General features: G+C 37.9%; 1 protein-coding gene across 2 annotated transcripts; it reads right to left on the bottom strand.

The window, feature by feature from the left end:
* Positions 1-27: 27 nt before the first annotated feature.
* Positions 28-9,594, bottom strand: LOC113167543 (vesicle-associated membrane protein-associated protein B/C-like). Of its 2 annotated transcripts, none has more exons than XM_026368249.1 (6): positions 9,321-9,594; positions 7,913-8,065; positions 6,647-6,750; positions 6,143-6,223; positions 5,595-5,726; positions 28-2,929 (listed from the first exon to the last, which is right to left on the bottom strand). In XM_026368249.1, the coding sequence occupies exons 1-6, from the start codon at positions 9,376-9,378 to the stop codon at positions 2,759-2,761; spliced, it is 699 nt and encodes a 232-aa protein (XP_026224034.1). In that variant the 5' UTR covers positions 9,379-9,594; the 3' UTR covers positions 28-2,758. The 2 variants fall into 2 exon arrangements, with proteins under 2 accessions (XP_026224034.1, XP_026224033.1); XM_026368248.1 differs by having other exon boundaries at positions 5,595-5,777.
* Between the last annotated feature and the right edge of the window lie 2,181 nt (positions 9,595-11,775).

Here is an 11,775-nt window from a genome sequence, read left to right on the forward strand (position 1 = left end):
AAACCAGTACGTTTCACAGAAACACACTTGGGGGTTTATGTATTTTAATTCATTATGATGCTACATGATCCATTGTGGTTGTTTAAGTATTTTCTTCCTTTACTACAGTGTGTTAAGAACTTTGCCAGTTATCTTTTTAAGTCTTTTTATGTACATACAAAAAGAGTATCCAATTGCTGTGATTACACTGTGTGACTCTGCATGTGTGGTCTGAAGCGATGATGCCTTATTATTCTCTTTAATGTAGTGTGTATTCACAGGTCAGTTCTCCTCCTAGCTGCTCACACGCCCACATCTCTGCCCACGAGCTCGCTCAGGCAACGAAAAACACAGATATTTATCTTTTTTTTTCTTTTTTTTTTGTCTTTTAAACAACTGCATTTGCTGAGATGGTCACATGATAACCAAGATAATACAGCTGTGTTGTCTCAGTTATCTCAAACCACCAAAGCCCAGCAGGAAGCAAAAGCAAAAGATGATCGAAAGAAAACACAACAAATACAAACTGATAAACCAGGCAATGGTCCCTTCTGAAAAGGCAGTACTTCTTTTTTTTTGTTTTGCTAATATAATTGCAACACTCAAAAATAATAATAATCATAACAAATCCAGGTCATTTCATGCAGATTGCAGAGTGGACATCTGAATATAGTGCATTTGAGTATTATAAACAACAGAAGCATCGTGGCTACATGGTAATATAAAGAGAAAATAAAAGCAAACAACTGCTGTAATATACCAGAGGACGCTAATACAATACTCCATGGGCAAAATTAAATAACATGACCAATTCCATCATTGTATACTGTATGTTATATACTGGAAATATCAGAATTTGTTTTGTGTGACAATTAAGAAGGAAATTTGGTGTTTTTAAAGGATGACTTCACCAATTTTCAACTTCCTTCGTCTAGTTATAGTTTGGGGAATACAGGCATATTAATGTTTTTTTAAGCTTCCTCTGCTTATAATTGAAAATCATCTCCACTTAACATAATCTGGAGGAGTTTTTCAGTTCAGATGACATAATCTGGTTTTCGTACTATGGAGGTTGTAGCCCTCTGTGGCCTGTTCCACCAGAACTCCTCAGGTGACTTCGTCCTGATTAAAATTGAAAGTGAATATCAAGTACAACTGAAACTAACACAAAGTAATCTGTAGAACGACAAATATGTTGTTTTCCACGATGCATTTGTTACATTTAGACAATTAGCTCTGTGAAAAGAAACTTCTTTTAGTCTGCCTGCATGTCTCTCACTGCACTGTCAGTCATCTCCAAACCACACAAACACACGGCAAGAAAGCACGGCCGTGGTAAAGGAGAAGTCAAATAACTGATGTAATGCATGTATATGTATATTTAGAGTAACAAGGGTTACAAGTCCATGTAAACAGTTCGTTCACCATAGCAAAATGTCTAAATTTAAAGTTAACTAAAGTTTAATCTTTCAAGTAAATTACAAATGAATTGTTTTTATCTTCTGTGATTCATGTAATTATTGGGCTTCTAAACAAATACAAGTATAGTCCTTTAAAATCAAGAGTCAAACGTGTCATCATATTGGGCAGCCTTGTTTTTCAATGAACTGATTGAAAGTGAAAATCCTACAGATTATGTCATTTGGAGGATTTTTTTAATATTTAGAAGTAGAGATTTTAATATAAGAAATGCAGAGGGAAGTTTTAAAACATTCATGTACATGTACTCCCCAAACTAGAACCATGGGAAGCAAGTTAGAAATAGTTGAAATGGACCTTTAATTTTACTGCCAAATTTTGTCACTCAACCCAAGGAAGCATCAAGTTACAGCTTAATTCTGAACTAGTTCATTAAGCAACATAAATCCTTTATGTTGATTTTACTGAGTCATCATTTTGACTTGATTTAGTGACTTTCTACAGGTCAGCAACTGGAATCAAAAGTTACTCAGATCAAACAAACACCCCCATTTTTCTGTTGTGTACAGGAAATTTGTCCAGATGACAGTTTTTTTTAAACCACCCCTCTTCCTTTCTTCAAAAACAGCCTTTGATTTTGTCATTCGTGGTCTCCTCACATAAAACATCCACACACAGTCACAGCCGCCATCCTGCAGGAGGCAAAATCAACAAAACACACACACACACACACACACACACACACACATAACTTCTACTGGCTCACCATATACTGTTCAGAGGACAATACATAGTTTGAGTCTAGAAAAAGAAAAAGCCTTTCACTGACCAGTTGTGTTCATCTCTTTGCAGATTATCAGTAGTAAGTGGAAGAGAGTGTTAGATCTTTTAGAGACGGTGTGAGTGAGGAACGTGAGGACTTAAGAATCAATACAGGATCAGTGAAAGACTTTCAACATTCAGCCAGTGTGAAGTCACTTCCACACACAACTAACTGTTAACTGTGCAAGTTGGGGAAGATCATTTAGGAAGGAGGGATGGACGGAGAGAACAAAGCAGAGATTGTGATTTTTTCACAAAAAAAATTCAAGAAAAAAAAGACAAAGGCAAGACCTGTGACAGAAACGACCGCACTCTTCGTTTAACTTGGGATCGCCTTCCTTCTTTTTCTGTATACGCATTAAATTATTATTTTCCATCCAGACAAGCATTATGACATTGCCTTACATGTTTAAAAAAAAAAAAGAAAAGAAAAGAAATCAACATAAACCAAGAAGACATCCCTGTTGCCATCATCGACACATGTCCTCCCGAGCACACCGTCCCTCCGTCCGTCACTGTGCTCTGTCCGTCTGTGTCTTTACAGGGCCATCTTGCCAATGATGACTCCAATGACAAAGAAGAGCACACAGAGCGCCAGGATGCGGGTGCTTAGGCCTTCGTCCCTCACAGTTGAGGTCACCATGGTGGAGGAGGAGGAGTGGGGAGCGGCCATTGGTGTCACCTTTCTCTTCCGCAGGCCATCGTCCTCCTGCGATTAAGACACAGAAGTCAAAAATTCATTAGACCTTACAATACAGTGATAGTAAAAATATGACCGACGTTAATGACGAGGTTACATACACTTAAATGACCCAGTTTGAACCAGCTTCCTTGAGTAAATGTGATTTCTCTGCCAGGATAACTGGATTTCTAAACAGTGTTTTACAAGTGTGAGCATGACAAAAGGCTGCAGACGGGCAAAGGAGAGTGAAGTGGTGAGATGAAAGCAAAGCGCTCTGCATAATGATCTTATTTGACCTTATATTTAAAACAAGCCTGCCCAACTAGCAACTACAACTGAAACTAACACAAAGTAATCTGTAGAACCACAAATATGTTGTTTTCCACGATGCATTTGTTACATTTAGACAATTAGCTCTGTGAAAAGAAACTTCTTTTAGTCTGCCTGCATGTCTCTCACTGCACTGTCAGTCATCTCCAAACCACACAAACACACGGCAAGAAAGTACGGCCGTGGTAAAGGAGAAGTCAAATAACTGATGTAATGCATGTATATGTATATTTAGAGTAACAAGGGTTACAAGTCCATGTAAACAGTTTGTTCACCATAGCAAAATGTCTAAATTTAAAGTTTACTAAAGTTTAATCTTTCAAGTAAATTACAAATGAATTGTTTTTATTTTCTGTGAATTCATGTAATTATTGGGCTTCTAAACAAATACAAGTATAGTCCTTTAAAATCAAGAGTCAAACGTGTCATCATATTGGGCATTGGTCATTTGGTCATTGGTCATTTGGAGGATTTTTTCATTTAGAAGTAGAGATTTTAATATAAGAAATGAAGAGAGAAGTTTTAAAACATTAATGTACATGTACTCCCCAAACTAGAACCATGGGAAGCAAGTTAGAAATAGTTGAAATGGACCTTTAATTTTACTGCCACATTTTGTCACTCAACCCAAGGAAGCATCAAGTTACAGCTTAAATTACAGTTTTGTTTCTGAACTAGTTCATTAAGCAACATAAATCCTTTATGTTGATGTTGAGTCATCATTTTGACTTGATTTAGTGACTTTCTACAGGTCAGCAACTGGAATCAAAAGTTACTCAGATCAAACAAACACCCAGATGACAAATTTGTCCAGATGACAGCCTTGTTTTTCAATGAACTGTTTTCCTGTTGCATTTAACTGCTGTCAAAAATATCCAATCACAATTCCAAGCATAAGGAAGTAAGGAAAACAGAACTCTTCCGCAACTTCCTTTGCACTTACAGTAAATCTAATAAAAAAAAAAAAAAAATCTCTGTCCTATCTTGTACTTTCATGTCATGAACTGGAAACATTTCTTACTATAGCACTTAGCTTTAGATTTTTTGCTTGCTTTGCACCTTACTTGTAATTCACTTTGGATAAAATTGTCTGCCAAATGACTAAATGTGAATGTTAGTATACACCGTCTTATTCATTTCACTGGTACATCACACCTTTGTTAATTTGGTGTGATATTTAATGGGCAAACCTCTATAAGAACATGTAGCAGAAAGTGGAATGCTTGGCCAAAAAAAAAAAAAAAAACCTCACACTCTTTCAAACTCATGCAAACATATATTTCTTGGATTGTCTTTTGCTTTCATTACAGGACACATTTGGTAAGTTTATGTAATGTCACTGCATTAATTATTCGCCAAGATTTTGTATTAATGATGGGATTGGACCATGGCAGAAAGTCTTCTCCATCACATCCCAAAGTTAGTGTTAAGTGGTGGTCAATACATAGATGAAAATAATGCCTTATGCTTTCTGATCCATTCTACACAGTTCGAGCATGATGTATGCTGGCATTGTCATTGTGGAATATGTTTTGCCATTAGAGAAAAAAAATCCCTTGATGGAAAAACCTGGTCATTCAGTATGTTCTAGTAGTCAGCTGACCTCACTGTTTTTTCCAGCTTTCTGGCTCTTGCTTGTTTGCTTAATGCAATGTAAGACGTGACGTTTTTAGCCAAGCAGTTTACACTTAATGTATGTAAATCTGTGTTAGCAAAGCAAATCATTCAAGTCACTGATTACTTAGCAGCTGCTGTTAGGAGAGGTGCTAAAACGAATGCATAATCAGGTTATTAGGATATTATAAAAATAAAATAGGCATCAAGCCTACTATCCTACCATGAGTAGGATTAAGGATCAAAATTCTAATTCCATGCATGCAAATATATGTTTTAAAATAAAAAAAGGCCCTATTAGATATGGGCTAACACATTAAAAGATACAACAATAGATCAGTACATTTTCCTGTCTCACGGTATCAGGGATATTTTCCCTTTTTAAGTTTAATATTTTCCCCTCTGAGAACATCAGTTATTGAAGGATTGGCATGATTTGACTTGTGTTATTGTTTTTACCTGATTATTACAGCTTTTAATATCTACAAAAGCGTTTTTGAACATAATGTTCAACTCAAGCAATGACTGAGTTGAGAAACTGCTTAATTTTCACACCAAGAATAAAGTTCCCTCTTTATAATGAGTCATGTCAGTAAAATAGGTTTCCGTTACAAATACCCTGGTATTTCACTTCAAATAATGGGGAGCAAACTGTAGAGCTCACATTAATTGACTATTTTTATGTTTCTATTTATGACAAAGACTGTGCTAGTAATAAATACAAGCCTCTGAGAAAATGCAGGCTCACCCTGATCTGTTTGTTTTCTTCCCGTAGCCTCTGCACCTCCATCTGCAGTCGCTTGCACTCCTCCATGATCTTCTTCACCTCTCCGTCATCCAGCGAGGCACTGGCAGACTTGGGCAGCGCAGAGTGGTCAGTCTTAACAAAGGAGGCAGAGGAAGACACAATTTTGTTGCTTTCACTCTCATGCTGTGAAGAGAGAGTGAGGGTGGGGTAGGGTGGTGGGGTGAGAGTAGAGGCAGAGGGAGGATGGGAATGGAGAGACATGGAGAGACATGCAGAGACGTGACAGGAGGTGAGATGAGAGTACAATCAAATAAATCATAAATAAATAAATAAAGCATGTAATGACTGATGTGCATCTGATGGTGGAAAAACTGAGAAAATACTGTGTAAAAGGAAAAATAAACAAGCAATGTAAATGTATGTATGTATTTTGTTTCTAAAGATCATATCCAATGGTGTTAAAATGGCTGTGATTTATTATTAAGCTTGTAAAACTGATGGCAATATGACAATATGTGACAGATACAACAGAAAAAAGCTAGACTTACAGTTTTGTCATTTTCTAGAGGCATGTCAAATGTACATCTCAACTTTGAATCCATCAGCTCTTCAGGCTTTGCCTCCTTCCACTATGATCGAGTATAGAAATGGGACGAGAAGAGCAAAACAAACAATACAGGGTATGTGTTAATACAAGAATTCTTCTGATCAATTTATTTTATCTTCTGTGTAGTTAACAGTCCTTACTCCTATTGAAAACACGCCACAGAAATCATCTTTATCTCGATTTCATTTCTAGGTCATGTTATTATAAATATGTTGTTTTATCCCCATGTTTCAGAATAGCATTTGCACAATAAGACAAAGACAAATGTAAACTAAAATATTCAAGAGTTCATCTGTAGGTAATGTAGAAAATCATAGAAACCTGCAGTCTATAGGCCAACTGTGATGTAGATTAAGGTATAAGTGATTCAGTAGTTACATACTGTATTAAATGAAATAATATCCTTTGTTTAATAGTAATCCCAAAACATATCTTCAGTACTTACAACTCCTTCCATGTCAGTCATGTCGTATGGAGCCAGCATGGACTGCACCATGAATTTGTGTTTACTCTTTTCATTGGGGTCGTAGTCAAAAGGTTGTAGCATAACTGTGGACAAACATAGTGACAAATGAAGACAAAGAACTTTAGGAAAGACTTGCCTTGTAATAATTATTATTCAACATGCAAATAAAATGATGTTAATCAACATTGTAATTGTTATTGGCATTTGTGCTACACCATCACGTGCTTACTATTCACATGTTGCCCTGAAACATTCATTTTTATGTTTAGCATGAGCAAAGAAGAGAACAATGTTTTTAGAGGTACTGAATATTAGAAACACTGTCTGTCTAATTGCATTCAAAGTGATGATTGTAAGAGAAATGTAACATAACACAGAAGGGAAAAAAAACTCACAACAGTCTGAGTCTCTTAGAAATCTTAGGTGTTTACATACAACTTAAGTTAAAGCTTTGACCGGAAATAACCTTGCATATCCATAAGATACTACTTAAGTTTAGATACAGAGCCAAATTCTATGTCAATATACTGTAGGTGACTAATATCTTTAGTGTTAGTAATATTAAGTTTAAGAATCCAAGTTTATTTCCACCGATTCCAGTTCTTATCTTCTAAACATGGCTTGTGTGGCTATTTCTTCATTATCTATCCATTCATCCATCCATCTTTTAACCTTTTTTTTGGATGCACATTTTAGTTTCCCAGCACATGATAAGATTCTCCATTTCTTTGCAGTCTGCTGTACCTGTACCTGTGGATAGGAGATTTACTTTGGTGCAGAAGCACAAAACATGCCGCCTCATAGTGCAGCTTTTATTGTTCTATTACTGGGATGTTGTGAATTTAATTACATTAAACTAGATATCATCTAGGACTTTGATGATCAGCATAGCTTAATATAGCCTGAACACTGTCCTCTTCTTGTTTATAACCTACATTTAAGAAAAATTATAAGATTTTATTTCAGTGTTGCTGCTGAGTGAAATAATCACTAACGTCTGTTTTACTATTAGATCTATAACTTTTCCATCAGACACAGAATACATTGGCTTAATTTAGAAATACAGCATGAAAGCAAATACAGATAATCACATTATTAAAGCACTATGCCAAATAAATGATATATTATCATAATGTATCATGATGACCCAGCTATGTGAATGCGATGTGAAAACCAAAGAGTGTCTTTAAACCAAATCAGGTGTATTGCCTGTGTTGCCATTAGATGAAAAAACCTTTTACAAACCAGAAACATTAATGGAGGTTCCAGCGTCAATGATGCCACTGTTCGGGCGCACACAGTATCTGCGAGGTGCGGTCGTCTTGACTTTGAAACACACATTTCTCTCTGTGGGGTTGGTGAGCTTCAGAGTGGCAGTGACAACATCTGTAAACGGACCTGAGGAGGACACAGGGAGAAACAGCACAGTGTATATGTGCGATTATATGGGCTTATTTGTGGTTTGAGCTGTTATTTTTCTTTGCCAGTTCAAACAAAGTTGCCAGATTAGTTTGATAAAGAGCAAACACATTTGTGGAGCTGCAAGAATGAGTGTAGTGTCTGTGAGGGACTCCACAGTGCCTGCCATAAACATTACACATCAAACATTAAAACAGTGTAAAAGAGCAGCAAAGTGTTTATTTTATTATTCAAGCCACGCCTGCAGCCAAGAACTGGATGCTGTAGAAGATTTACAGCATCTTTGTGACATACAAATGCTAATGTATTCTTGTTGCTTGTGTAGCACTTAAATCACCCTAAAATCGTCCCTTGTTAGACCATTTGACCACTTTAAGTCCTGCAAACTAATCCTTGATCGTAGAAATTTGTCCCACTGTGTTTTCTGCTCTAATCAGTAAGACTGTCGTCAGTAACTGAGTGGGCGTGTGCATCTTCTGTCTTATCTTTGCATTCAAAGCTCTCCAATAATCAATGAACCATCACCTAAGGCCATCACTTGACCCATTTCTACATCAATGTCAGACCCATAGGAAAAATGTCTCGGAAAATAGCATTTTTCCGTGCCACACCAGCTCAGCCTGCATTTTAACAATCATTCTGCTTCCTGAATAAAGAAAACCTGAAAATTAATTCAGGAGCACAGTATAAGTATACTGTAAAGCTCCCAGTCAAAGCTTATTAGATTATAATATCGTGAAACGAGCATGGAAAAGAGGCTAAACAATGACGACTGATCTTCGAATATACTAGAATAGTCACTTCTCGGCAGTCAGGTGTTAGCAACAGCACCAAGAGGAAGGCGTATGTAAAGAATTTGATCACACCACTGTGTGTCACCTACTGTCAGAGGCTAAAATACAGATTCAAAGGCAGCAAATAGGTGAATATAAGAAACGGCACGTTGGGCCTGCCCTGACGCTGCAATGACAGCTAGCAGTTTGACTTGCTAGCTACGTTAGCCGAATGCTACCTAGCTAGCATCGTCGCACACTGTCGTTTCACCTGTCATCGCCACTGTTGTACACACAACGTACACTAACGTTACAACTAGCTACAACTACCCGATTTAACAGCAGCAACAACAAATAAGAACACCTCAGCACACGTTAACTATTTAATTCAGACACAGAGACACTGGATGTCACTGCGTTAGCTAGCTAGCCCCCGGCCCTGCCCTCTGCTTCAGCGTTACCTCTGAATTTCAGTTCGTGTTGTGGCTCAAGCACCAGGACTTGTTCTGGTCTGGCCATGTCCCAGAGGTTCTTCCTGTCGTGACGGCGAGGACAACAACTGTTTACCGCAAGTGGTCAGGAAAAGTGAGCAGCTGGCTCCCGAAGAAACAACCCGGTCGTCCACAGTTATTCTACGGGGGGAAGGACGAACAGGATGATTACAAACGCACCACCACTCGGACTGCCTGGCTGGCTGCAACCGACAGCTGCTGGCGGCTAACGTGCAAGTGCTAACTGGGCTACCAATGGACGGAGAGACGGGGCGGAAACAGCGTGATGACGTCGCCGAACGGGGCGGGGCTACGCGTCCGCTCATAGGGATGTATCTGAGTTATTAAAAAGTACATGTGAATACTCAATTAGGCCTAAATGTGCAAGTAATTCACCAAGAACTACAGCACTATATATAAGTACCACTTTTTACTTAAGTACATATACTAATTACTAATTGCTAAAATGTACTTTAAGCGTACATGTACCCCACTAATAAACTCACTTTTCAGTCCAACTGAGCTACTGACAAACTCAAGTATTATATTCCAGCATTTCACATAGTCCACAAGCATGAGAACAGCTTGGTATCTTGTCTACAGGCATACAGGACTGTTTATTTAGACCCAACTCTCCCATAAGTAGACCTCCAGTCAGTTTACCTGAACACTGGTGTTTAATTGATAACTAATAGCATTGATAGCATTGAATCGATAATTTAACTAATTAGCAATCCACAAGTAAGCTGTTGTGTCACAGAATGAACCTTTGTCCTTTAGAGCAGTCATTTAATCTGTTTTTATCCAAAACAGATTAGACCTGATTTACCCATCAATTCACAGCCTTCCTTTCAGTCTTTGCTGTCACTGCAGTGTTAGTAGTACAAATGCACTCCGTAATTTAACTTAAAAAAACAATCCCAACCTGGCAAGCAGTATTGAGTTACATACAGTAATTTTTCACAATTCTTCTTTTCGTACTTCTGTGATTTCTTAGGGCAAGCCTCAATCAAAAACATTTAATTGTAAATATTTCTGTAGTGTAGTAGTTCTGGATGACAATTATCTTTCAGGCTCTTTAGAGTAGGAGTCAGTTTCTGTGGAGTGCCCCAGTTTGCTCTTGTGCAAACAATCACAAGGCCAGATATGAATCACGATGGAGCTGGGTCAGGACTTTCCAGATCTTCTTTGTGAATCAGTTTCCACCGTTGGAAGTTGAATGAATTTCTTTAGACTCACAAACAGAAGTCATGATTAATTCTTCAATTCCCAAAACTATGTTACAGCACCTTTTTCCTTTTATGAGCAACTTGGCTGTCATTTCCAGGCTTAGCATTGGAATACTGTATAAATACATATAAACTACCAGTCAAAAGTTTGGACACACCATCTCCTTTAGAGGATTTTCTGTTTTTATTACTTTAAATATTGTGGATTAATAGTGAGGACATCCACACTATAAAATAACACTATGAAATTATGCAGTAAATAAGAATGTGTTAAATAAATAGGTTTTACATTTTTGATTCTTTTAGTTAGCCACCTTTGGCTTTGATGACAGCTTTGGAGTAGTCAACTGGAATTGTTTTCAACTATCTTAAAGGAGCTCCCAGAACTGGTGAGTAGTTGTTGGCTGTTTTTACTTCACTCTCCGGTCCAACGTATCCCAGATTGGCTGACTGTGGAGCTCTTACATAACCTAGAGATGTGTTTGGGGTCATTGTCCTGTTTAAAAGTGCAAACTAGATAGGATGGCAAATTGCTGCAAAATACTGTGGAAGTCATGCTGGTTAGGCGTGCCCTTAGTGTCACCAGAAAAGCACTTCCCCCACCATGCTTCACAGTGGGAACCATACATTCAGCAATGGTCCAGTCCCTCTCTCCATGTCTAACGAAGACCCAGAACACACAAACTCTCACCAGACCAAAGGGCAGTTATCAGATTGACTGACCTTCATTTTTTAAAGTAATGATGGACTGCCCTTTCTCTTTGCTTTCTTGCAATAATACGGATTTGTACACTAGTTGATTATGGCATTCATTCACAGTGGCATTCTTTTAAGCTTCTGCAATGTCACAACATTTACTCCCTCTAGACTCTACTCTACTCTAGAGTTGCATCTTTTCAATATCTTGTATTGATGATGGGAGAGTCGGACCGCTGCGGAAAGTCTTCTCCAGCACATCCCAAAGGTTCTCAATGGGGTTAAGGTCTGGACTCTGTGGGGGTCAATCCATGTGTGAAAATGATGTGTCATGCTCCCTGAAGCACTCTTTCACAGTGCCCTGAGCTCCATGAATTCTGACATTGTCATCTTCGAATATGCCTGTACATCAGGGAAGAAAAAATCCATTGATAATAACCTGGTCATTCAGTATATTCAGGTAGTCAGCTGACCTCATTCTTTGGACACATAACATTGCT

This window comes from Anabas testudineus, chromosome 7 (assembly GCF_900324465.2).
Source record: "Anabas testudineus chromosome 7, fAnaTes1.2, whole genome shotgun sequence".
Lineage (NCBI taxonomy): Eukaryota > Metazoa > Chordata > Actinopteri > Anabantiformes > Anabantidae > Anabas > Anabas testudineus.

Bases quoted from the DNA above. Each gene is read 5' to 3' on its own strand.
- LOC113167543 (XM_026368248.1), bottom strand. From the start codon at position 9,378: ATGGCCAGACCAGAACAAGTCCTGGTGCTTGAGCCACAACACGAACTG. The intron at 5,778-6,142 runs GTAAGTCTAGCT...CTCTCTTCACAG, and splicing joins CTCTAGAAAATGACAAAACT to CATGAGAGTGAAAGCAACAA. The intron at 2,930-5,594 runs GTGAGCCTGCAT...TCTTAATCGCAG, and splicing joins AAGAAAACAAACAGATCAGG to GAGGACGATGGCCTGCGGAA.